Source organism: Lissotriton vulgaris, chromosome 1_1 (assembly GCF_964263255.1).
Source record: "Lissotriton vulgaris chromosome 1_1, aLisVul1.2, whole genome shotgun sequence".
NCBI classification, from domain to species: Eukaryota; Metazoa; Chordata; class Amphibia; order Caudata; family Salamandridae; genus Lissotriton; species Lissotriton vulgaris.
The window spans coordinates 1,627,930,280-1,627,955,279 of NC_141685.1; the positions used below are offsets into that span (position 1 = coordinate 1,627,930,280).

At 44.8% G+C, this 25,000-nt stretch overlaps 1 protein-coding gene across 8 annotated transcripts in view; it reads left to right on the top strand.

The window, feature by feature from the left end:
• SBF1 (SET binding factor 1) overlaps window positions 1-25,000 on the top strand; it is a 1,591,024-nt gene that overhangs the window by 757,315 nt on the left and 808,709 nt on the right. For all 8 annotated transcript variants that reach the window (XM_086918836.1, XM_086918839.1, XM_086918838.1 and 5 more), the window contains exon 18: window positions 19,362-19,520. In XM_086918836.1, the coding sequence (XP_086774962.1) occupies window positions 19,362-19,520 (159 nt within the window). The remainder of the gene's footprint in view (window positions 1-19,361; window positions 19,521-25,000) is intronic.

Genomic DNA, 25,000 nt, shown 5'->3' on the forward strand with positions numbered 1-25,000 from the left:
CCTAGGGCAACTGGATTATTTTCCTTACGAATTTTAGCCCAAATTGGTTGAGGTACTACATTGCCAAATAACATGTCAATGTCCGCTAAATTCATTACGCAAGCTTCAACCGTTTGCGCCAACTCTTTGTAGTATCCAGCTGGATTTTTACGCGGATCTGGCAGAGCCTGTTTTACTGCTAACACTTCTGCTCGTTTCCACGGAATGTGTATCCACACTCTCTGGAATTGGGCCGGAGCGGCTGCAATACCAAAGACTGCATCAGCTTGCACAGCTTCACGCCAAATTGGAGGAACTTCTCTCATAGGATATTGACGACCTTGTCTCGTACTACGCTTGTCTAAATCTCTTGGTGAACGAAGGGAAGGATCGAATCTAAAATCTAAAATTAATTCCATTGCTTCTTTTATCTCCTGACCAACTATCATACCTGCAGCAAATTTTTGTTGAACTTGGATTAATTCATCCGGTACCTGTTCAGATTCGCTCTCTTCCCATTCTTCACGTAAAAGGGAACACATGACATCAAACACATAGCGCTGTGTCGGTTCCTTCCATTGCATGAATGTATCTAATACATCTCGCACACTATACCTTCCAACTTTCGAAATCCACCTAAGGGCAGTGGAGTCTAATATTCCTCGTTCTTCACTACTAGGAAGCTGACTACGTCTCTGAACGGAGTCAGAGACAGGACTCCTAATCAAAGTTTTGTAAAAGGGAGATAGAATATTAGTGAGAGAATCAGTGATTCTCCGACGAACAGAAAGCGGAGTCATATAGCTTGCAGAAGTTTGCAGGAGAGTAATAGTCGGGACAGAAGAAACAGCAACAGTAGGGGTAGCAGGCAAAGTAGCTTGTGAAACAACAGGTATCAGTGGTACAGGCATAGGCAGAGGAGCTGGCAACCCTGGAAGAGGGGGTGCCGGAGGAACATTAATATTGACCACAGGAGGTACAGGAGCTTGATTCAGGGGAGCAGGAGCAGGTATACCAGGCTGTCCAGCAACCGGTAATTGAACATTCGGTAAAGGTGGAGCTGTAGCACCCTGTGCATACGGTGGGGGTGACCTCAACAAGTAAGACAGCAGGGGATCCTTTTCAGGGTCCTCTACTATCTTAGCTGTACTCGATGGCAAGGCAGGATAGCACTTGTCTATCGCTAAATTACGCTCTCTATTGGCCACCTCCATCGCTTTCTCAGATTCATTGAGTTGCAGCTGCTTGGCAGACTGTTCTAAAGTCAACTCTTGCTCTTTTTGTTCTTTCTTTAGCTTTTTAGTTTCTCTCTGTTTGGATTCTTTTCGCCAATAACGGAAAGAATCACACATTGCCGGCCGGGCTTTCTTCTTAAACAATTTCATTTCCAAATTATCAAGAATTTCGGGTTCAAAACTACCATGCAGTGGCCAACTAAGGACACCGTCTTTCTCCGTGTATCGGATCCACACCTCATTATAAGATATAGGACCCACACCATGTTTACAGTAAAGATCATAAAGAGGAGTTCCAATCGGAGGAACCAGACACGAGTCCTCCAACCGGGAATCCCTGTTGCAACCAAAACACGACAACATACAATTTTTCCGACTTACCATTTTATAATCCGGAACACAGAACAAACACAAACAAAGATGCGCGCTCGAACTAAGAACTTAGGCCTACCAAAAGCGAACAAATGTATCGATACCCAAACTAAACCAAATGATTATCGCAACTAGAACAACCAGTGATAATCTTACGAAACCAAACCAAACCAAGAACTAAAAGGATTATCCAAACAGGAGCAAACCCTTACGAAGTAACCAAACAACTAGCAATCACTTAATACTTAACTGAGTACTGAAGACGTCACCAAGGAGAAACCCGTCTCGTCTCGCCGTACTAAGGTCTGCACCTCGGGTCCAAGACAGGGCGACAGTCAAGGCAGCGGACCACTGCAGCCGTCCGAACGGGAACCCTCGTGGAAGAGAACGTCGGGCCACTTTTGCGATATGCCGGGATCGATGAAGTGGGGCGCCTCCCTCTGGAATCTTCACACAAAGCTTCTCAGGCTTTTGGACCGGTACCGAATGACGTCGCCCCACGATGGGCGCCAATTGGAGTTCTGGACTTTTTGGTACTGTCCAGAGGTGTCGGGGACAACACCCGAAGACCCCTGAGTTCTACCTGTCTCGGTGCACAAATAAACAGAAACACGGGCTTCTCGATGGTGGCGTCAAAGACCAAAGGTTTATTACTGCAGGGACACAGAAGTCACAGAAACTACACACGGGCAGAATCTAGGAGCCTGTTCGAATTGTACAAAGTGGGTTGCTCCTTAAATACAAATTTTTTAGCTTGGGGCAACATTCTTCACATGCTAGTATGTTTCTAAACCTTCATGTCCTAAACAATAAATATTTGGTGTTACACAAGAATCGTCAGCAATATCTGATGTCAAAACATTACGAACGAGGGGTTCCCACTGTTCCATCATAATCCCATGTCAACTTTTCATTCAAGACCCGGACCGCCTCATCGTAAATTTCGTTACCTCCCCCTAATAAAAGCCCAGAAGGAAAGGAGCAGAGCCAGGTGCAGAAGATAGAAAAGCAGGATAAGAGATGTTTGTGGGTCGTAAATGGGCAAGGCTACCAGCTTCGGCCGCCTAATCATGATCAGGCCAACGAACACGAGAACCAGTATAGCAGGACTGGCCTCAGGCTGGGGAGGCAGCTTTTGTCGAGTCATGCGGCCACAGCGTTTCTGTCCTAAAGCGCACGTGTCACTAGCAAGGTGAATTGCAGGCTAAAGCTTACGTGTCCTTAAGTGAAATGGTTTGATCAGAGGTCACTGTGTGTCCATTGACTATGTGAGGGCAAGAATACAAAATGGCTGCCATAATCTAAAATGGATGCCATGGGTGAATCAGAAATGTGTTTATAACAAGAGTGCTCTTGCTCGTAGCATAGCGAAAACACCAGGATATGCTAAATGGATCATTTGCGGTTCACTGGTACCAAAATTATGAGTTTACGACAATGTTGAAAACACGGGTTCAAATCGTCACGGAACCTCAGCGGGCATTTAGGAGGATACCATCTTCCTTCAATGTCCTAGCTCTGGTGGAAGTGGATAATTTAGGCATATGACTGGATGGAGGAGGTGAGGAGCTTACCGTATCTATCATCCGGCATCCACACGATAGAGGGCGTAGAATGTCATCAGGAGAACATGTATGAAAACATGTGAGCCTAGGGGGTTTAAGCTCGAGCAGGGTCTGGATAGTATATCTAAGGGGGTCGGTGTTCCCTAAGCCATATGTCCAGCCGTCCAGCCCGTCCTTAGCGCGGACTGGCACAGACTCCGGCGTCACTGCGGCGCACTCGCAGCGCGCACACGCTGCGCGCAATAATAGCCGGTTTAAGTAGTGCTCTAGTCAGTCCACCTGACTGCTAGAGCGCGAGTCAAAGCAGCGCTTCCCCAACACCCACCCAAGATGGCGCCCACCTAATACTGGAGCGCGAGGGACCGGCCCGCCAAAATAGTGGTGATGGCACTATTATTGTGTGGCAATGCGATCCGGGGTTAAAAGCAAGGGAAAACTGTGAGTAAAAGTATTTAAATAAAACAACAAAACGGGAGGTTTTAAAATACGCTAAAAGCGTCCTAATGCGGGCGTAAATGCAGCAGTGCAGAGCCTAAGCAGGGTGAACCTACCTCCTGCCTTCCTTAAGTAATAAGCCCGGAGCAGCCTCTAGTCAGTTCACCTGACTGCTAGAGCCCACCAAATACTGGAGCGCGAGGGACCGGCCCGCCAAAATAGCGGTGATGGCACTATTATTGTGTGGCAATGCGATCCGGGGGTAAAAGCAAGGGAAAACTGTGAGTAAAAGATTTTAAATAAAACGACAAAACGGGAGGTTTTAAAATACGCTAAAAGCGTCCTAATGCGGGCGTAAATGCAGCAGTGCAGAGCCTAAGCAGGATACATTAGAGTTTTTGATCTAAATTGCTCTTTCTTTCAAAACTCCCGAATTCAAATATATTTTAGAAAACTATAAATCAATTAATAAGACCTCGTAATGTTCTTACATCCAATGTGCAGGAAACTGAATGGGCAACTTTTCTTTCGTCAAAATTTAAAGAAACATCATTAAAAACCTTAGGTAATGAACTTAGTGTCCTAAAAAATCAAAACAAAATGCTAACAGATAAAAAACAAGGGAGTCCGCTATCAACCAGTAATCCATGCAATGCATCAAGTTCTGAAATCTCGTATGTCCCTTACACTGCAGAGGAGATATTAAAAAGGACAAAACCAACGGGGCACCAGGGCCGAATGGCATACCACAAGCGGCTTACAAATATGCACTCGAATATTGGAGTTCACTTCTGGAGAAACCTTTTGCAGATGTGCAAACTAAGTTCCAGAAAGCTGGCAAGGCTCTATAGTTATGCCAATATATAAAGGTGGAGAAAGATCTAACCCGATTAATTATAGATTAATAGCATTGCAGGACGTAAAGGCAAAATATTTTGCATCGCTTCTTTTAAACGACTTGGTAAATTGGACAGGTGAAAGAGAATTGATCCCTATTAATCAAACAGGGTTCAGAAAAGGGATCGGTACAATATCTAATATCTTATCCATCAACATGATAGCAGTAAAATGCTTACGTAGCAAACAGGATGTGAACTTGTGCTTTATAGACTTGCAAGCCGCCTTCGACAGTGTGGACCGAAATTTATTATGGACGAAATTAAGAGCATGGTCTATACCAGAGAGTATCTTAAGGGGCCTGTTGCTATTCTATTCTGAGACCTGGACTCAAGTTAAACTGCAGGATGGTTCCCGGTTATCGAGAAAAGTGTTTACAACAATTGGCTTAAAACAAGGGTGTGTCCTTGCTCCTCATCTATTCAATCTTTTTATTTCAGATCTTTCCGGGAAATTAAATATCTGTAAAGCACATCCTCCGAAATTAGGCAATTTACAGCTCACACATCTGGCATATGCTGATGATATTGTCCTTATGAGTTTTTAACAAAGGTTGGTCTATCCAGGTTACTAACAGATCACTCAGTATTCATGTCTTCAAACAAGTTGGCTTTAAACACAACTAAAACTAAAACAATGTTAATAACCAACCGTCGTGTAACACATCATAATATTTGGTTAGAAGGAAAACAGTTGGAGAAAGTATCAAACTACAAATACCTGGGATACTTTATCGACGATAAGCTCGCCTTAAAAGACCAGAAAAAATATCTGACTCAAAGAGCAGGAGCATTAATATTTGGGCTAAGCACTCTATCGAAGAAACTGGAAGGTCCATCCTTAAAACCACTATTAACTGTGATGGCGAATAAGGTCCTTCCCACTTTGACATATGCAAGTGTTGCAATGCATGGAAAGGATTCGGACCTTTTAAACGACTTAATAACCAACATTTACAAAAAGGTCCTTCATTTTATTTATTTATTTATTTATTTTATAGCACTTATAAGGCGCGCAGCTACCCACAAAGGGTTTCCTGGCGCCAAGATAACAGAGCCCAAAACACAACAGGAGAGGAGACAGTCGGCAGCCAACTATTTGTCAAACAGCCAAGTTTTAACACTTTTTCTAAATCTCAGATGATTTTCTTCTTTGCGTATGTGGGGGGGGGGGGAGTGTGTTCCAGAGGGTGGGCCCTAGGTAGGAAAAGGATCTCCCACCCATTCTGGCCAGTTTGTACCTGGGAACAGCAAAATTCGCTGCTGTACAAGAGCGAAGGTTGCGGTTGGGGAAATAGGGCTTGGCAAGATCTTGTAAGTACCTGGGGGCAGTGCCAGCTTTGATTTTAAACAGATAGTTCAGGGCTTTGAATCGAATCCGATTTTCCACCCTTAGCCAGTGCAGATCCCTAAGATGTTTTGTGATCCTAGCAGATCTAGGACTTCCCAACTCGGCTTCTCCAGCGCAAATGCGCCTTGAATTTGGCTTAAAGAACGAAACACTGGGAAGACTTTATTCATACGTCAAGGTGTGGTACCGCATTAAGAAGAAAGCAACTGATAAAAATCTTAATAACTTTCTATGGCAGGAGTTGGAAACTCATAAAAAATCAGTGGCAAACAAATTCCTATGGCGGGCATTGGAGGTAACTTGCTCTGCAAATCTTTGGGATAAAAATTTGCCATTTGCTACATTCAAACAGGCATTAAATAAAGCGGCCAAATTTAATTAATTGATTACGGACAAAGACATTTTTTCCCATCGTACCCACTCCTGGGCCGTGATCAATAGTTAGAAGTCACTCACCCCGGCAGTCTACTTGGATACAACTTATTCTATCTTTATCAAAAAAAAGCTGATGGCCCTGAGATTTGGTAAATTTCCAACCTTAGCTGAGGAGTCAGCTTGGAAACAGCCTGAAGTTATCACCTGCCGTCTCTGTGGTAGTACAAAAGAAGATTTAATTCATATAATTTGTCACTGTAAAATGTTGATCAGGGAACGAACATTCTTTTTAAAGAATATCTTTCGGATTAAGAGACTACGTACTTGCAGAACTGCCATCATTGGAGGTTTGGATTCAACAGCTCCTCGAATAAACTGCAAGTTGGTAAAGTTCTTGCAGGCCTTTGAGAAACTCCTTAAAACTTTTTGAGCCTATTAATGTTAATGGTCTAATTTTTTGCCTCTTTTTCTTTTATCCTGATTTTAGTATTAGGAGGAAAACAATTAAGTTTTTATTTTTGTTTATACTCTATCATTATGCGATTCCTTTTTATCTTAACAAGTTCTTAAATTTTTAATATTGGTTGTGTACGGTAAATGTAAATTGTTATGGTTTTAATTAACTAAACAATAAAGTTTAAATTCAATACTTTAGCTGTTACCAAATTATACAATAAAAACAGTAAAAAAATAACAGCTGTCAAATTTGAGGCATGAGCCTCGAGCGCTCAGTAATGTTTTCCTATGGGGAAACGTTCACTGCATTGGACTTATGGTAAGTAGGGGCCATGATCCAAGAAAGCCTCAAGAGTTCAAGTTTACCTGCTCTGGGGTGCCTGGGTGCAGAGGTGCTTTCAGCAGTGATAGCCTCGTTCACTGCACGCTAAAGTCAGTGGAGAAACGTACCTGTCAAAAAGGCTGCAAAGGGGGACTGGGGAAACTGACTCTACTTTTGAGGGTCTCAGGACCACAGACACACCATGAGTCTGGGCTGGGGAGCTCGGGTGCAGAGGTGCTTTGTCCGGCAGGTTGCTGAGTTATCGTTTTTCACGGTTCTCGGCGTTCCTTCAGAAGAGGTAACTAAATACAGCAGGGCCACCCTTGGTGTGGAGCTGGCCTCTCTCTGAGTGCCTCGATATGCAGGTACATTTTGGCAGCGGTTGGTGTTCCAACTGATCACAAACAAGCCTTGGTGCTGGCAACTGGCTCCAGTTCCTCGGGTATTGATGCAGGGCATCTTATGGGGGTTCTGGCATCTCCAAACTTGGTAATGAGATGTATCTGATCTCCTGGAGTACAAACATCTCTTGCTGGGGTGCTGCTCCCTTGGTGGTCCCGGAGTTCGACAGAACGGTGTACCAGGCAGCTGAAATCAGTGCTTGCTGGTATTGGGGAGTAACTCCTCTACTCCACATGAGATGTTGCTGAGTCGAGGAAATGCTGGGCAGACCTTCAAGGGTTTGGGAAGGCTGTTCTGCTTCGGGACAAGTCGGTGATTGTCAGGAGAGCAGCAGTCAGGCAGAGTTTTGCACCAAAGTTGATGCTGGTCCACAATTCTTACGTCTTCATATCTTCGTCTTTCTTCTTCAGGCAGACAAATCTCAGTTTCCTGCTGTCAGGGAGCCACCTAAATGCTAACTTTAGGGGCATTAAGGGGGGTGAAGGGTAGCAACCGATGCCAACAACTACTACACCCCCTATATGACCACTTCCTTTGGGGAGGGGCATTAACCCTGTCCTAGAGTTCCTCATTCCACCAAAAACAAGATGGTAGAACCCTTCCTTCATGGAGCACATCATGTAACCCACCCTAGGGGTGTGACTAGCCTGGAGGCGAAGGCGTGTACTTGGATAACTAATTTGCCACCTGTCTTGGTTCAAATGGACCTCAGGCCACGGGGTGGCATTTTCCATGTCTTGGGTATGCTGGTGTCACATATCAATGCCGTAAAGGGCTTTGAATCGCCTGGCCTTGATGTGCTAAATTACTAGCCCGCCTGATGGAAAAAGTGTGAACACCTTCCTCCAGAGCAGGCATTGTTTCTGGCCTCAGAAACCATGGGCTCTTACCTGTAAGGGATCAGAAACTAATCTGTGGTCAGCTAGCACACTAGACACTGGTAGTTTTTTTGGGGAGGCACATCCAAGGTGGGACCCCTAGATACCAGGGGTACCACTTCCTAGGGACTTACAAGGGGTGCTAAAGTGTATGCCAATTGTGTTACAATTAGACCAGTTTACTTTTTTTTAGGGAAAGAGCATGGACAGTGGGGCCTAGATAGCAGGGACCCTAGGCACATCAGTAGAAAAACATCAGTACCAGTGGCAAAACGTGGGGGGAAGGGCATTACAAAAAGGGGCACTTTCCAACAGGAACCCGTGTGCAATCATCTGATCACACTGTCACTCCCAGCGGACTGGCGTGGTGATTGGCTGCTATTGTGTAATTTCTCTGATCTTTTTCCAGTGTGAGCCTTGAGGAATTTTCTGCTGGTTTTGGAGCACATGATGCTTCATGTCCCTGATCAATTGCTGTTAAATCAGTGCATATTTTCATCACACTGTTGCTGAAATCTAGGAATAGGCATACACAGTTCCCATCAGAGAACAGCTCCAGGTTCTCCATGCTATCTTATGTGCAATATCCCTGTCCTGGTAGTATAATAGTAGTTGAATAATGGGTCTGGACTGAGCCCCCGCTGGCAGTCTTTCCATAAGGTATCTATGTGCATGCTCCACTAATAATAGCTTGGAGAATTCCTTTGGTACCAAACAAGGATGTCAGTGTGCACTCGGGCACTGAGTTTAGCTTCCAAGTATTGGCCAACTCTGGGACCTCCAAGATGCAGAGAATATTTCTGCGTGAGTGCAACTCTAGTACCTAATTTTTGGATGCAATAATCTGAAGCACTTTCTCCATTGTGTGAATTGCGTTGTCTTTGGAGCAGACAGTGCGTTCCTATGCTTCCTTCAGGTGATCTTCATGTTTCTTGAGCTAATACGTTATCTTGTCAATGTGGAAATTGAGTGTGTCCATTTTTTGGTCTATGGATCTCAGAGTGTCTTGCAGGAGGATTATCAAATCTTCCTTGCCATGTTGGCGAGTATATGGTGGTCCAGGGTTTCGTCGCCAACACTCAGGCTCCTAGGTCTGTGTCAGATTAGATTGTCTTGAGTCAGTCTCTGCCACTGCTTCTAAGTTCAATGCGCTATTCGCTGATGGGTTCTGTGCTTGCTCGGGGGTGTACTCTAGTGCTCAAGGAGGTCCAGAGTCGTTTGCAGCTGTAAGGGCTCCGCCGCTGAATGCAGGAAGCCAGGGTGTTAGTATAACCGCATGCCTTCTTCTACACCAGCCAACCCACAACAGGTCCCTTGTAGTGACTTATTGTTGTCCTGCATGACTGCCAGTCCCGGCCAAGGATGTGCATTTGTTGCAACCCCCGCCTAAACACCTGTCATGAGGGAGGCATGAGCAGGTCTAATGCATCCATGTCAGTAGACACCTTCCAACGTTCAAGCCCCACGTACATCATACACCCCTAGTGGACCAGATTTGTCGCCAAGGAAGCAGATCAGCCAGAAAGCACTACCGACGATTGCTCCTCGCCCAGGTTCTCTCGCCCTCGCAGCTGGCCCCCACCTCTCTGCAGTGCATGCTTCAGTTCTGCAGCGCATGCTCCAGTGCTGCAATTATGGTACAGTGATCTCAGGCCAACGCAACCTCCCGGTGCCGCAGGTTTTCCCATCCAGTAGTCACTTGAAGCTGCCATCGTGACCATCCCCTTTACCTGCATTTACCATAGGCTTAAAGCGCTCCTGCCTTCTGGTTATCAGCTGTTGCAGTGCATGTCACTTGTATCACCAGGTCATCCAGGGTTATAGAAGGTGTGTGCCATGCATGGTGAATGTTTTGGGATTGTTCGCTCCGGCGCTGGAGCATGCCTAGAGTGCGGCCATTTTGCTTGCCTGCTTTCTGGGGCACCACAAATTTCCAAAATATATTTAAAGCTGATATTTCTGTGATGCAAATCAAACCATGTTAGGGAGACTGTTACTAATATTATTAACTTGGTGGTAGATGCAGAGTAGCTATGTTAATGTATTACCCATGCAGAGACATCCCACATTGACAAAGCATTTTTACATTACTGCTGGCAACCATGCCTGAAGCATGGAGGCAATCACTGCTGGCAGTCTTGCATATGGTGGCCACTAACGTAATCTTGTCTGGTTACCATTAGATCTCTAATAATACTAGCACCTAGAGAGGATTTTCATTGAACACAAGTAGCTCTTATTACAGGAAAGTTTGGAGACCCCTGAACTCGAAGCAAAGGCTGCAGTCTGTCTTTGTCTATAAAGTATTTGTTTGTTGTTGCCCTCTTTTGTTGCCATTACATACAAATACCATGTTTATAGTTTTTGCAACTGTTGGGGCTTTTGGGATATTTTGGTTACCTGTTTCCTCAATCAAGTTGTGAACTTAGGGACTGCACCCTAGACTCCCTCTTGTGAGGGTTTGTACTGGTAGATATTTTATTTACACTTTCATAAGGCCTCCTTGAAACTAGCCCTGCTGTTTGTCGTTCAAGCTGGACTGTTTCACTGGTTGTTCAATGTCATTGTCTTCTTAAAAGCCTTTTGTTTGGGGAAAATGTGCTTCTTTCTGCCTCCAAGCTAGACGAGCTCCTACTGTTACTCTGCAATTTTGGAGGGGCCCTGGTCCATTTTATGTGAGTTAGGAGGTTAAGGTTTCCACTTCTTTCGGTCCTTTGAACCCACCTTCTTATCTTTTATATGATGTTCGGAAGCAGCTTATTGGGTTCTCAACTTTAAGTAGTTTACAAACCTAGTAATGTCTTTTTTTCACTGGAGTTACACCACTTGATATTCCTTACCAGTTGTGCAAGACTGTGCTTTTCTGTCTTATGAATGTTCTTGGTGTATTTTATCATTTACTTCAACTCTAAATTAAAAGTAGTGATATCCTCTGAGGGGGGGGTTAATCTTGAATAAAGAAAAAAACAAGACATTTATTAGCATAATGCCTGCAGAGTATTGTAACTCCAGGCCTTTAAGAAACTTCATGTTGTTCTGCAGACCATATTCTAGTGAACAACTTGTAATCCAGCATTCAAATTTGTCGAGTATGTTCTTTGCAATTACTAGTAAACACCAGATACCCATAATCGTTCAAGATTTAAAATTAGCCACCTCAAAGTCATAACTAAGGCAAACAAATTGAAACAGATGAACTGCCTGAATAAATGTGGATGCCCTTGGTCGTTGAGCTGTCTTGCTGGAACATGGATATTAAGAATTCTTCCCTCAAATGCTGAAATTAATTGAGGTGATTTTTACATTTTAAATTCTTGAAGGTTTACCAAAGGCATTCTTATTAAAGTTTAATGTGATTAATCTAGCTCAGACCCAAAGTCCACATAGAGGAAGTCTGGCTTTGCATGTTGAGTTTTAATACGCCTATTTGCTATATTGAGCCTTGAAAGGTAACTGGCAACCTAATATATTCCTGGTCAATACTTATTCCACTCCTTTTGGGTTAATGCAGTTCTCAGAGGTGACATCCATCGGAATCTGGAGTTTTGTGTACTTTAACTTGTTCAGTTTACACTTGTACCACAGACCAAGCATGGTGTTTCTCAGGGTACCTCTTAAAAAGTCTTCCAGCAGTTACAAACACTGCAGTTTAATTACAGGTGTCCTCAACACGAGATCATTCCATCTTACACTGCCATTCAGGAACATGCAAGGTAAGCTAGTTAATTTCCACTATATTCTTATTGGGTGATTCCTGTATGATTTGGTGCCATAATCACATTGAAGTTACTGCACACAATCCAACATTTTGTCCATTGAACAGGCAGCAAAATGGCTCAAAGGGTTACCTTGAAGTTATTAGAACCCCAGGTCTAAGTCCTCACCAGAATGTCCACATAAAGATCCAGAGAACACTTCACTTCCCATCAACATCGTGTAGATTAAAGCAAAATGCATTTGTTATATAGTTTCAAAAGGCTATGGTACTATTACACAGCAGAAAACTACTTCTATGTTTTACTGAAACATAACCAACTGAAGCTGTTCTATTTATCTCTGTTGCCTGGGCTCCGTAGTCCGTTCTAATTGGAGGGTATAAATGTGAAAGTAGACATGCTCAGCAGACTGCCTTCATGCTCCCTTTCGAGATCAGTATATGACCCGGAATGTTAAGTTGTTCTTCACTTTGATGTCCTGGATTGGAACTTGTTTTTGCTTGTAATAATATTCTAGTGACCAATTTTTCATAGATAATTTGGAAGTACTTTTATGTCTCTTCCTTAATTAACCTTTTAAGATAGGGTGTGAAACATGCGTTTTAGAAGAGCATATTCTCATTTGGAATTGTTTTGTGTTTCTTATGTTTCTTTATGTTTGGCAGACCGTGTAAGGTCCCTGTTGAATAACAACCTTTGTAACAAGCATTTGCAATGCAATAGGTCTCGCATTTGCGAGAGTTTAATCTATTGGCATTGTAAATGACAATGCCTTTCATTTATGTTTTAAACACCAACATGTAAATAAAAGGCATTGCCATTTACAATGCCAATAGCTCAAACTCTTACAGTTGCGAGACCTATTGCATAGCAAATGCTTGTTTTTAATGTAGCCTCTTTGTGGCCAATTTAGTTAGAACACATTTACTGTCACATATGTCCTTGTTCCCAAATTATTGGCAGCACATTTTTTGTTAATAAATATATAAATTGGCAATCAGACTGTGATTTTAAAGCTATGCCCCTGGTAGCACCACTCCTCTTCCACGCCTTGAGCAATAATTTGTGGGTCACTCGAGTATTTCTTCTCCCCAATTTTAGCTCTGTTTTGGGACATTTTCAAAATGGTAAAGTTTATGTTGGTTCTTCGATTTACCACATATCGAGAAGTGATTATTTCACCCAGAAGGTCATCACTGACTGGAGGAACACAGCCACAGGTGAAGTAATATGTTCATGACCATCACACAGGTGTCACTCCTTCGAAAAGGTGTTGAATGCAGGCGCTTTAATATCCCAGCCTAGGTGGTGCACCTGTTCAGAATGTTGATTGCCATACAGCATTAAATCAAGGCCATCAAACAACTCCCAAACAGGTCCAGGCGATATCAAATCTACAAGGCTAAACACGCATTTCGACGAAATTACTGATATGGGCAAACCAAATCATAATTAATTAAATGGCATATGAACAAATCAAGCAGAAGCAAACAGGTATGAAATGGATAAGCGAAAATAAAATTATTACAATTGCGCGGAAAGAAAGTGTGAACTGACATATTTAACAGGGCTAACGATATTTGTACAAACACACTATACAAGTAAAAAAAATAAAAAAAGTATTGAGGAATTTAAAGTTAAAGTTTTCCAGAATTTTTTCTCGGGGATTAGACGTTCCTGTAAAATTGGTCACTTTCCACTGGCGTGCGAGAACATTAAGCACGAACAGGCAGCTCACAGCCCTGTCTCAGCCTCGGGAGGCAGGGAACGACAAAATAGAAAGCAGGCGGAGCTCCACATCCGGGCGGGGAGGAGACCTGGGAGGGCATGGGCTGGCCGCGCGGTAAATGTTACATTTCGCGTGCCCTGTGGCTCGCGTGCGTGAATGGCGTATGCAGCGCCTGTCCCCTTCTGGGGCTCCCGTGATTAAGAGGGAGCCCCGGCACCAAAGAGGAAGTGGAGTGCGGGAGCTGAAGTTCCGGGAGAGGAGCAGATAGCAGTGCGGAGCTCCTATGCCTAAGGAGGAAGACCCACATCGTGCTGCCAGAAATTTGGAGGAGCTGGAGTGCTCCAGTACCGCGCCGCAGCCAGCCGCCACACCGGGTGAGTTTGCATGTTTCCTCTTTGTGGGGGGAGGGGGAGCTTGGTCGGACCGGGGAGCCGGTCTTAATGGTGCAAAGAAAATGCAATTGTGCTGGTGTGCTGTTATGGCAGAAGGGAGCACTACGGGGCGAATTGACGGGCCGTGGGGCCGACAGCAGAGGGGGGAGGGAAAGTGAAAGTAACTGCAGGAGGTTTGCAAGGGAGACAGGAGATGGGCACAGCACGTAACTGTACGTGGTGAACGCGTGCGTTCACTTATCTAGTCCGACCTGCAGCCTGCGCGTGCCCATCTCCGGTCTCCCTTGCAAGCCCTTGAAAGCATAGTCGATGACTATAGGTCTCGCTGGCGCCAGCGCTTTGCGCTGCGTCGCCAGGTGCGAGACCTAAAAATGAATACCTGCTTTTCTTTAATACATGGATCAGTCTGCTTGTTAAGCACTCTTTTAAAGAGTGCTTATTTTTGGCTGACCCACCACAACGAAGATTTGTTTTACTATTTGGAATTTGAGGTAGTATTGATTGGCTTCTATAGTTCGTAACGATAAATCCATTTAGATGATGGAATTATTTGTGTGAACATTAGTCATTGTTGAAGTACATTTGTTAAATATGTTTGTATGGTACTGTGTGACTCCTCCTGTAGTCCTCAACACACGAGTACCAACTTCACCTTTAGATTGTGTTTTTTTTCCATTGGGTTCAGACGTGTTCCGTAACCACTGCAATATCAACATGTTCTTCATGGCTTTCTCTGACCTGGCTGATCTTTAATATCTGCACCAAGGATTGAAGAACAATATTTGCGTGTGGTTTGCGTATTTCTTTACTGACCCTGTGTAAGAAAATGCCGTCTTTTTGCATGGTTGCCTCCACTTTTTGTCAAACTTCTGATGTACTTTGACTGAGTGTACCCTGGGTTCCTGCCAAGCAGGTACCCAGGGCCTATGTTTTTCCCTAAAACTGCATTAAAACAAAACCCAGTTGGCACTCTTTGGCCACAGGTCAGTCCCTTGTAAATGGTATCATAGGTACCAAGGGCAACGTTGCCAGAGAATGCCTCTAAGGGCTGCAGCACTTATTGTGCCCCCTCCCCTAGAGGCGTTGTACCACTAAACACACACACACACACACACTGCCATTGCAGGCTGCGTGTTTTGGGGCAGAACAAAATGAAGAGTCGACATGGCACACAACCATCCCTGTGTGCAATGCCTACAACCCACTGCCCTAGCATAGGTCAGCCAACCCTCTAGCTGGGTGCAGTATACCAGTGGTGAGGGTACAGGTGCATGAACCCTGTACCCCTACAGAGTCTAAGCCAATTCTTAGACATTGTAAGTGCAGTAATGCCATTAAGTGTATATGGTGCTGGGAGTTTATCATTACGAACTCCACAGCACCATAATGGCTTTACTGACAACTGGGAAGTTTGGTATCAAACTTCTCAGCACATTACACCCACACTGATGCCAGTGTGGGATTTGATAAAAAATGCACTCATAGGGCATCTTAGACATGCCCCCTGAAAAACGACCTAATACTAGTGTCCAGGCTGAGTGGCTGCTCGCCAGCTGCCACCACCAGACATTTTTCTGGACTCCTGGGTCGAGAGCCTGCTGCTCTCGGGGGTCTGAAACAATGCACATCCTGGGACGAGGTGCCAAACCTCCCCCCCCAGGATGGGCAGGGTCCACGAAGGGGAAGCTTCAAAGGCTTGCCGCCTTTGTGAGCTACCCTAGGCCTTTGCTGCTTCCATCAACTGGCCCCCTCCTGTTCTGACACACCCAACCCCCACTTCTGGTGGGAAAATCAGCGGGGAAACCAAGTAAGGAAAAGAGGCGTGCCCACCTTTGCCAACCCCATCCCTTAAGTAGGGGAGAGAAGGTGAAGCACAACTCTCAGTCCCTGCCATCCTGTAGATGAGGGGACACAGCCAACCAGAGTGAGGCATATGCCCGCCTCCCACTGGAGGTTGGTATAATAGGGGTGTACCCCCCCAAGGAAGGGACCCATTGGTCCCAACATTTACTTACCTGTAACACCCCTAAATCTAGTATTTAGGGGCAACCCTGAACCTTGCCTCCTCAGACAAGAATCGACAAGAAGAAGAGAAGATGGACTGAAGAAGCAGTGCTGAAACTACGAAGAGGAGGATGCCCACTCACTCGGCCCCAGCCCTACCGGCCTGTCCCCACCTCGAACCTGCTCCAGCGAAATCCTGGTGTGTCTGGCAGCCAGCAGCCTCAAGAAACTAAAGGACCTGCCCTGCCTTCCAAGCCAAAGACTTTGTCTCCACTGAGCACTGGATTTGCTCACCCACTGGCTCAGGCCCCAGCCAAAGTCACAAATCTGCACCCAACGCCTACTGCCCGAGTTCGAGTGGCCCAACAGCACGAGAAGGTCTTCCCTGCTATCCTTACTTGAGATCTGGTGATGTCTGACCTGCCTCGTATCTCCAAGTGAAGCCTGCCGCCCTTTTCTGGGGGATCCCCCGACCGCCACTGGAGCTTTTAAGAAAAATCCAACGCCTAAAGACATACCTGCACCCAACAACCCAGGGCGGCCCAGGGTGTCCCAGCATCCCCAGGCATCCCAACTTACCTCTCCAATGGGTGGTCACCTCCAGAAGATCTTCATCCCCGAGCCTGCAGTCTTTGTTGCAACCGGAGATTCCCCATTGAAAACAACAGGGCAACCGACACCAAAACTGCAACCTGCACCCAGCCGCTGCTGTGTGTGTATTTTGGATGCTAACTCGGATCCCCCTTTGCCCTGAGCCTAACACCAGGAGCTTTGCTCCGACAACCCAGTGGGCTGCTCGTTAGCAGACAGCAACTGGAGACCCCTTATCCTCCATTGGATAACATTGGGCCTCAGCACTCTGCACACGGCCGCCCTAGTGCCGCTGAGTGTGTTTCAAGAGTGCATCCTTGACCCTGGGGGAACCCTGGTTCTAACACCAGAATACCAACTCTCACAAACTTGTACTGACCTGCAAACCGTTAACTTCATTTAGTTGGTTTGGATTAAACTCAGATCCCCCTTTGCCCTGAGCCTAACCCCAGGAGCTTTGCTCCCACAACCCAGTGGGCTACTCGTTAGCAGCCAACAACTGGAGGCCCCCTATCCCCAATTGGATAACATTGGGCCTCAGCACTCTGCACACGGCCGCCCTAGTGCTGCTGAGTGTGTTTCAAGAGTGCATCCTTGACCCTGGGGGAACCTTGGTTCTAACCCCAGAATATCAACTCCCACAAACTTGTACTGACCTGCAAACCGTTAACTTCATTTAGTTGGTTTGTATGAAACATGGAAGACCTGCAAATGTACCAAACCTGTTTTACTTACCTTTTCTCTAGGAAATGTTACAGTGTGCTAGCTAGGCATATCAAATGAGTAGAAAAAGTAATCTTAAAAGTAATGTACAAAGTAATCTGTAAAGTGATTGAAAAGTAAGTTCTAAACATGGAGAGGTGTGGTACAGCAACCAGGGCAGCTGGCGTTGGAGCACAGGGTTCACGGTTTGATCCCCGGCTCCGGCGGAAGCTTAGTTCAGCACTATGTGACTCAGGCAATAGCTCACTTCATTTCCACGACGGCCCCCAGCGCCTTGAGACCAGTAAGGGTGAGTAGTTTGCGCTTTACAAATACAAATTTATTTATTTTAAACATTGCTTTACCTGTCATTTACTGTACTGCATTTGAACCTATATTCAACTGTAATTCATAAGATTTTGCAAAGCATTTATTTCACTTCCCTCACCAGGCTTGGCTTGGTTCTAGAAATTAAATAATGTAATAACATTTTTGATACAAACAAATTGGTCTGAGTTCAGTCTTTGAGTGTGTGACATCATTTGCTGCCTGAGTGTGTACAACAAATGCTTAACACTACTACCCTCTGATAAAGTCTTACTGCTCGCCCACACTACCACAAATAGAGAGTAAGGTGCTATCTACTTTTACCTCTGCCTACATTTGGGTTTCCACTATACCTCATTTTGGTATGGTATATACAGAGCCAGCTTCCTAAACCATGACCAACCGAATTTAAGCAATAGTTGATTATGCAACGCTTAAAACTCGTTTGAGTTCATCCCTGTGAAAATAGTTTGGAGAATGTGGGCAAGCAGAATGTGATGGAAGGAACACCCTTCTGTTTTTCCCCACAGTGCAACACCACTTATCCTTGGGCTGATCACCCTAGTTTGACTTGATCACAAGAAGTACTTTTTCAAATTATGCATTGTAAAAAGACTCTATTGTACAGAGTGAAAGACTTTGGGTGCACGTAAATATGCAGCAACAGGCATCTGACATAACTCTGATCCAAGCCAACTCAAGGAGATGATGGACATAGCATTGAATCTTTTCAGACACTCACCCCCCCCGTCACAGATCTTGGTTGAATCCATCATTGTTCTGGGACCGATCTCTGGGTAACACCCTTCATCACCCAGGCCAGATTGAATCAGTGGCAAAGTGAGCCAGGGACCCACGTCAGGGCATACACTGCTAACTTAGGGCGAACAAAGCAAACACAAGAAGATGATGGATGGAGTGCTGAAACTTTCCAGACACTCACCCCCAGTCACAGATCTGGGTTGAATCCATCATCGTTTATCATCTCACTTCGCCACCCCAGTTCAGACCCAGCTATATGCAAATCGGTCTTGACCCTGTGCCTCATGGGAACAGTCCAGCTTAAACTGCGAAGCCGGTCTTCACTGGACTGGAAACGAGCATCCTGGGCCCGATTTTCGGGGTAACACCCCTCATCAGCCAGGCTAGCTTGAATACGATGGCAAAGTGAGCAAGTGACCCATGTCAACTCAGGGTGAACAAAATAAACACAAGGATATGAACGGAGTGGGGTTTAAATGAGTAGTGCATGAAGATCAGGAGAGCTATGAGCTGGGTGATCATTGGCTCTCTTTTGTCTATATTGAGTTGGATGGAATTGTGTAACATCCAGCTGACAATGGGTGTCTTACATTGTCTAAATAAAGAACAGTCTTGCTTGTATGAAATTGGTTACAGATGCTGCAGTTGCAAGAGTTTCCCCCTTATCCTTAATTTCTTCTCATGTTTGTATTGTGCTTTGTACCTTTTCATGCTTTGGTGACGTTTCCCGAACTAGAGGCATTCTTAGTGCTAAATATCTAGATAATACTGGTTTTGCATGCCAAAATTGGGCATTTAAACCTGTAGAACAAATTTTCCTTCTCAAATCAGATGTATTTTGCTCATTTGTTACTTGTCTATCCAATTTGCAGAAGCTGACTTCCGGAATCACCCAGTTTGCTTACAGCTGTGTTCAGGAGCACTTAGTTTGGACAAACATGCAGTTCTGGGAATCCATGTTCTACTCTGACGTCCAGAACCATATTAGAGCCCTATACCTGGAGAACAGTGAAGACGACAACTTTCATCAAGTAAGTAGGAAAGATACCAGGGTAAGGAATGACCCTTGCTCTTTGGGTTTTGTTATTAGATAGCTTTAGATATTTTCCTGACCTCATGTTATCAACACCATAAACCTACAGTAAATTACTATTACGTGTGTTAGTCTGCCTACTGGGACCCATGGGCATGAAACAAAGCATACATCCACTGCAGTGGATACACATTTGTGCTTCTAGAGGTGTGTCCATAGTTCTGTTGCTGCTGCACCATTAGTGATTTCACACCTTAATGTGATGTTGTGTTTTTTATGCGACTTATGCTTTTAAATGTGATACTTCAATGCTACCTACTTGGCACCTAAATGTGATTTTGCACCAAATTGTGATTTGTACTCCCAACAATGTATGCACACTCAAGCAGATAATGCACCAATAGTTTTCCCCTGTTAGGTTGCCAGCCAACTGTGATGTCTTGCTGATGCTCACCATTTTCACCAAATATGACCTCTTACTACCGCATCTTTTTGTGTTGAGAGATTTTGCCCTTGAAAGTGTTTCTGCCCTCCTGCTAAATGTGATTTTGCACCAAAGTGTTATGTTTTCACCCACTTGTTATACTGCATATTAATGTGAACTGTGCTCCTAAAGATTCACCCAGGGCGAATTGAATGCTACCGCACATTTGCACATTGTGAGTGTCCCATACTGAATCTGCTTGTCAAAATGAATTGCCTATGTTTTTTTTCGAATGGTCTTATGAAGGCCATGAAAAATAAAACCAAGCTTTGTATCAACTCATGCGAGTCTCATTCCCCCCCCCCCCCCCCCCCAAAACTGCTATCAAATACTACAAACCCAGATTACTGCTTGTCAACCAGGAACATTTAATCTGTGACAAATCCCATAGTTTTAGACTGAACGCTGTTAAAGCTGACTTTTTTGTTTTTAAACTAAGGATATCATTTGCTAAGTTAATTTTTCTGACATCTTTCGACCACTGGTTCCTCACCTTCTGATACTCCCCAGGCATCAGACTGGATCTGGAAAACCTTGAGCAGTACCTCTGCTTGCTGGTACGTGGCGTTGGTTGGCTTGGCGTCGTCTGTATCAGAAGTGACATTGCAGTGCCACAAAAACACAACCTTACCATGCTGACATTTTTCTGCATCAATAACGCGGATCTGGAGATCTACCGCTGTAATTTTTGGACCATTTGTTTGACATTTTGTCGACCCTTTTTCGAGCATGTACTCCTAGGCTGCTTAGGGAACATGTCCCCTTATAAACCTATGCATTTTAAACCTTATGGGGACTGTCAGAGACAAATTTTGGTTTTGAATCCTCAATTGGTTTGCCACTGGTGCCTGAGATCAGATCACGACCCCTAGGTCTGCGCCGAGTGCAAGTCCTTCCTCCCAAGGCGATCAGCAGGCATGTGATGGAGCTCCTGGCAGCACAGCAAAAGAATGCCGCATACCATTACCTTTCCTGAGTAAGATCTCTGGGCTGTTCCTGGAGCCACTACCACAGACGCTCGTCATTCTGGTCCAAGGCATCCTTTTCTAAGTTGAGGAAGCATGAAAATAAGTTGTTGAGCTTACCGTAGTGACCGATGTGTCATTCCTGGGTTAGGGCAGTCATGTAGGAGAGGTGGAGATCAGAGGAGTCTGTTCTCTGGTGGAGTGTAATCTCCACATCAATCTCCTGGAGTTGAGACCATCTGCTTGGCATTGAAAGCCTCCCTTCTGTCCATTAAGGGAAGGCTGGTGCAGGTGTTCAGGGTCAACACCAATGCCGTGTGGTATTGTAATAAACTGGGCAGAGTGTGGTCATGGACCCTGTGCAGAAGGCTTTGTGCCTTTGGACTTGGCTAGAGCGCCAGGTCACTTTCCTAGTATTAGAGCACCTGGCAGACTCTTTAAATGCCAGGCTAGATGAGCTAAGTCATTAATGCCTTATGGATCACAAATGGTAGTTTTGCCAGGAGGTGGCCATTGACCTCTTCCAAGAATAAGGAGAATCTTGGCTCGATCTGTTCACCACTGGCGAGAACAAGGCAATGTCAGCAGTTCTGCACGCTGGAGTTTCTTAGGCGGGTCCTGCTTGGAGACATATTCTGACTCAAGTGGACCTGAGGACTCCTGCAGCCTTTCCGCCGATACCATTCCTGCCCTCGAGCGATCAAGAAGATCAGGACCGAAGGGGCTCATTTCATTCTTGTGTGTCTGATTTGGGCACGGAGAACTCTGATATCCTGAGCCAGAGAATAAGTCCTCCAATCAGGCCGCCTCTCAGGTTGGACCTTCTGTTGCAGCAACGTGGCAGGGTCCTGCATACAAATCTCGCCTCTTTCGACCTTCATGCCTGGAGATTGTGTGGAAATAGTGGAGTGTGTTTGAGCTCCCTACTGAGGTCTGTGATGTCAACTTGGCAGCCAGACATCTCTCCAACAAGACACTATACTCCTTCCATTGGCATAAATGTGTGGTTTGTGTTCCATATGTCAGGTGGATCCCATTTCGGTGTCTTTGTCAGATGTAGTATTGTATGTTCTGGGCATTGTTAAAGGTTATATGTTGTCTGTATCGGCTTTCCTGCGACTTCAGGACCAACCTTCTCTGCTCAAGTCAAGAGGTTTCAATGGGGTGTACAGCATATTTTTCCTCCTCCTCCTCCCTTTGTAATACCACATTGGGATCTCATCTACTCTTGACATTCGTGATGTGTGCCCCATTTAAGCCCTTGCACAGTTGCCCTTTGTGGCTGTTGTCTCTAAAAACAGTCTTTTCCACTGCCATTACATTGACCAGGAGGGTTAACAAGCTTCAAGCTCTGTTCGTCTACCCTCCATACAACAGCTTCTACCCAGACAAACTGGTTCTCCGGACTCGTGGCTCGTTTCTGCGGAAGGTGAGTTCTCCTTTTCATGTAGTTCAGAACATTACACTACTCACTTTATTTTCTCCCCCTCATTCATCCAAGGAGGAGGAGAGTTATCACCGTTTGGACCCAAAAAAAGTTCCTCTCTTTTTATATCGTTCACACCAGAGAACACCAGGTGGATGATCGACTATACATTGGGTTTCCCAGGGCAAAGAAAGGCAAGGCGGTGCAGAAAGCACCACCTCTTGATGGATTGTGCTCATTATTAAAACCTGCTACGCACTCGCTGCAAAGAAGCCTCCTGAGGGCTTGCGGGTAGATTCCACCAAGGCCACTATTACTGCTTTAGCATGCAGGATACCTGACCTGGACATCTGCCAAACTGCTACGTGGGCGTCATTTCACATGTTCTTGAAGCACTACTGCTAGGACAGTCAGGTCAGTGGAGACTGGCATTCCACCCTCTCTATCCTTCAAGACTTTTTGTCTTAAGCCAGTTCGCAGACCTACCTTCAGGGAGGTATTGCCTCGTTATCTGTTCCAAGGTGAGGATTTTGCGCTTAGAAGTTACTTACCTTCGGTAACAATTTTTCTGGCAGAGAACTCTATATAACTGCATATTCCTCAACAATTCTCCCTGTTCTGTGAACCGGGCTCTTCACCTAAAAGATCCCACTAGACACAGCACACTGTTCAAACATTGTTTTTACATGGTTCCTCGGTTTTGGCATGGAAGTAGTCCCAAAAGAAGCGGATGTCAGCCTGACAGGTTGGCACGTATGTGGTGCACTGCATCGACATTTCCGACTTCGATCCTACTGAGTCCACCTACTGCCGTGTAAAGGTAATGCTTAAGATTTTCCAAATCAACCTGAGATCGCTTGAGGAATATTCTAAGGTGAGGAATCGGCCGTTAGATAATCTTTACAAGAAACAGCGTTACCAAAGGTAAGTAACTTGTTAAACAATGCTTTTTCTTAGTCTCAAAAAACACCAAAATCTGTTACAGAAAAAAAAAACACATTTTATGTCCTTTTACTATAACAAAAAATGTGAGCTGCACACTACCCTGCAGGTAAATGGAGAGATATTGGTCATTCTAGTAAGTACATTTTATTATGGTACAGAACTCCAACGTAAGTCCACATAATTCTACAACTGCAGATAATACATTAATCATATATACAATCATAATTTAAAAAAACTAAGTTCTCAATCCATTTCCTCCATTATGTAATGCATAAATAACTTTCCTTTGTACAGTGCAGCCTACTTAATACCATCTGCCAACAATACTGTGCAAAATACAAAGGGAAATTAAAACAATCTTATAAAAGAGCAAAGTGCAAAATAATAATAATAGTAATAATACAGAGTTTTATAAAGCGTGTGCAGTTACCTCGGAGGAGGTGTCCCGGCGCTAAGTGTGCATTGCAAGCAAACGCATAATGCGGAAGAGGGAAAGGACGCTCATTACTCAAAGAGCCACGTTTTCAGTAGCTTCCTGAAAGTGGCTTCAGATGGTGCCAACTGTATAACCAGCGGTAGAGTGTTCCATAGCTTCGTCACGCTGGCAGAGATGGTCCTGCCCCCTATCCGAGCACGCCTAACTCGGGGGACACAGAGTTGGAGCATGGAGTTAGAGCGGAGATGTCTCGACTGAGCATATCTGGGAAGGCGGGCCTTAAGGTAGTAGGGACAGGTTCCAAGTAAGGCTCTAAATGCCAGGGTTAGGGCCTTAAATTTAATTCTGCTAGCTACCGGAAGCCAGTGTAGTCTATACAAATGCGGAGAGACACGTTGCATAAATGGAATACGCGTTGCCAGTCTCGCAGCCGCATTTTGAACGGTTTGTAGCCGTTGAATCAGGTATTTCGGGAGGCCCAAATATAAACCGTTGGCATAATCCAGCCTTGAGGTGACCATAGCATGGATTACCGTTTTACGGCATCCCTCCGGCAAAAGCCGGAGAAATTTCGGTAAGTTTCTCAATTTACTTAAACATCCTCCGACCACCTGTTGAATGTGGAGCAGAAAGGATAAGTTATCATCCCACTGTACTCCCAGGTTTTTAGCCTTAGTACTGGGGGTAGGCGCCGTGCCCATACACAGTGCTAGGAGAATTAAGAATGTCCTGAAACTTTTAGAGAACATATAAGCCTGTTTAAAAGTAACAAATATCACAAAACAGAAGTAACAATAACATTCCTAATAAATATCCAAAAAGGTTTTTAAAAAATTGATGGATCCTATTGCAAACCTTTTAATATTAGGGTGGTGGTTTGTGGGCAAAATAAACGGGCACCCAAAGCGTACTGAATGTTAAATTAATGAACATCGGTCCTAGAAAATAACGTCTGCCGTTTTGCAGCACCAAACATACAAATAACACACAAGTGATATCTTGGATGTTCGAGGCATGTGGGCTGCTGAATTCATATCTGTGCATTGATCGACGCCTAGTGTTGGGTCCGGATGATTGCACATTGTTGTCCTGGAAGAGTCTTCGAAGTATCACGAGATAGGTGGCTCCTCCCCTGGACTACAGTGCTCATGGGCATCCTCTCCATCCTCAGATTGTTTTTTTCCGCCATTGGGTTCAGATGTATATTTGTTAACTCAAGTTC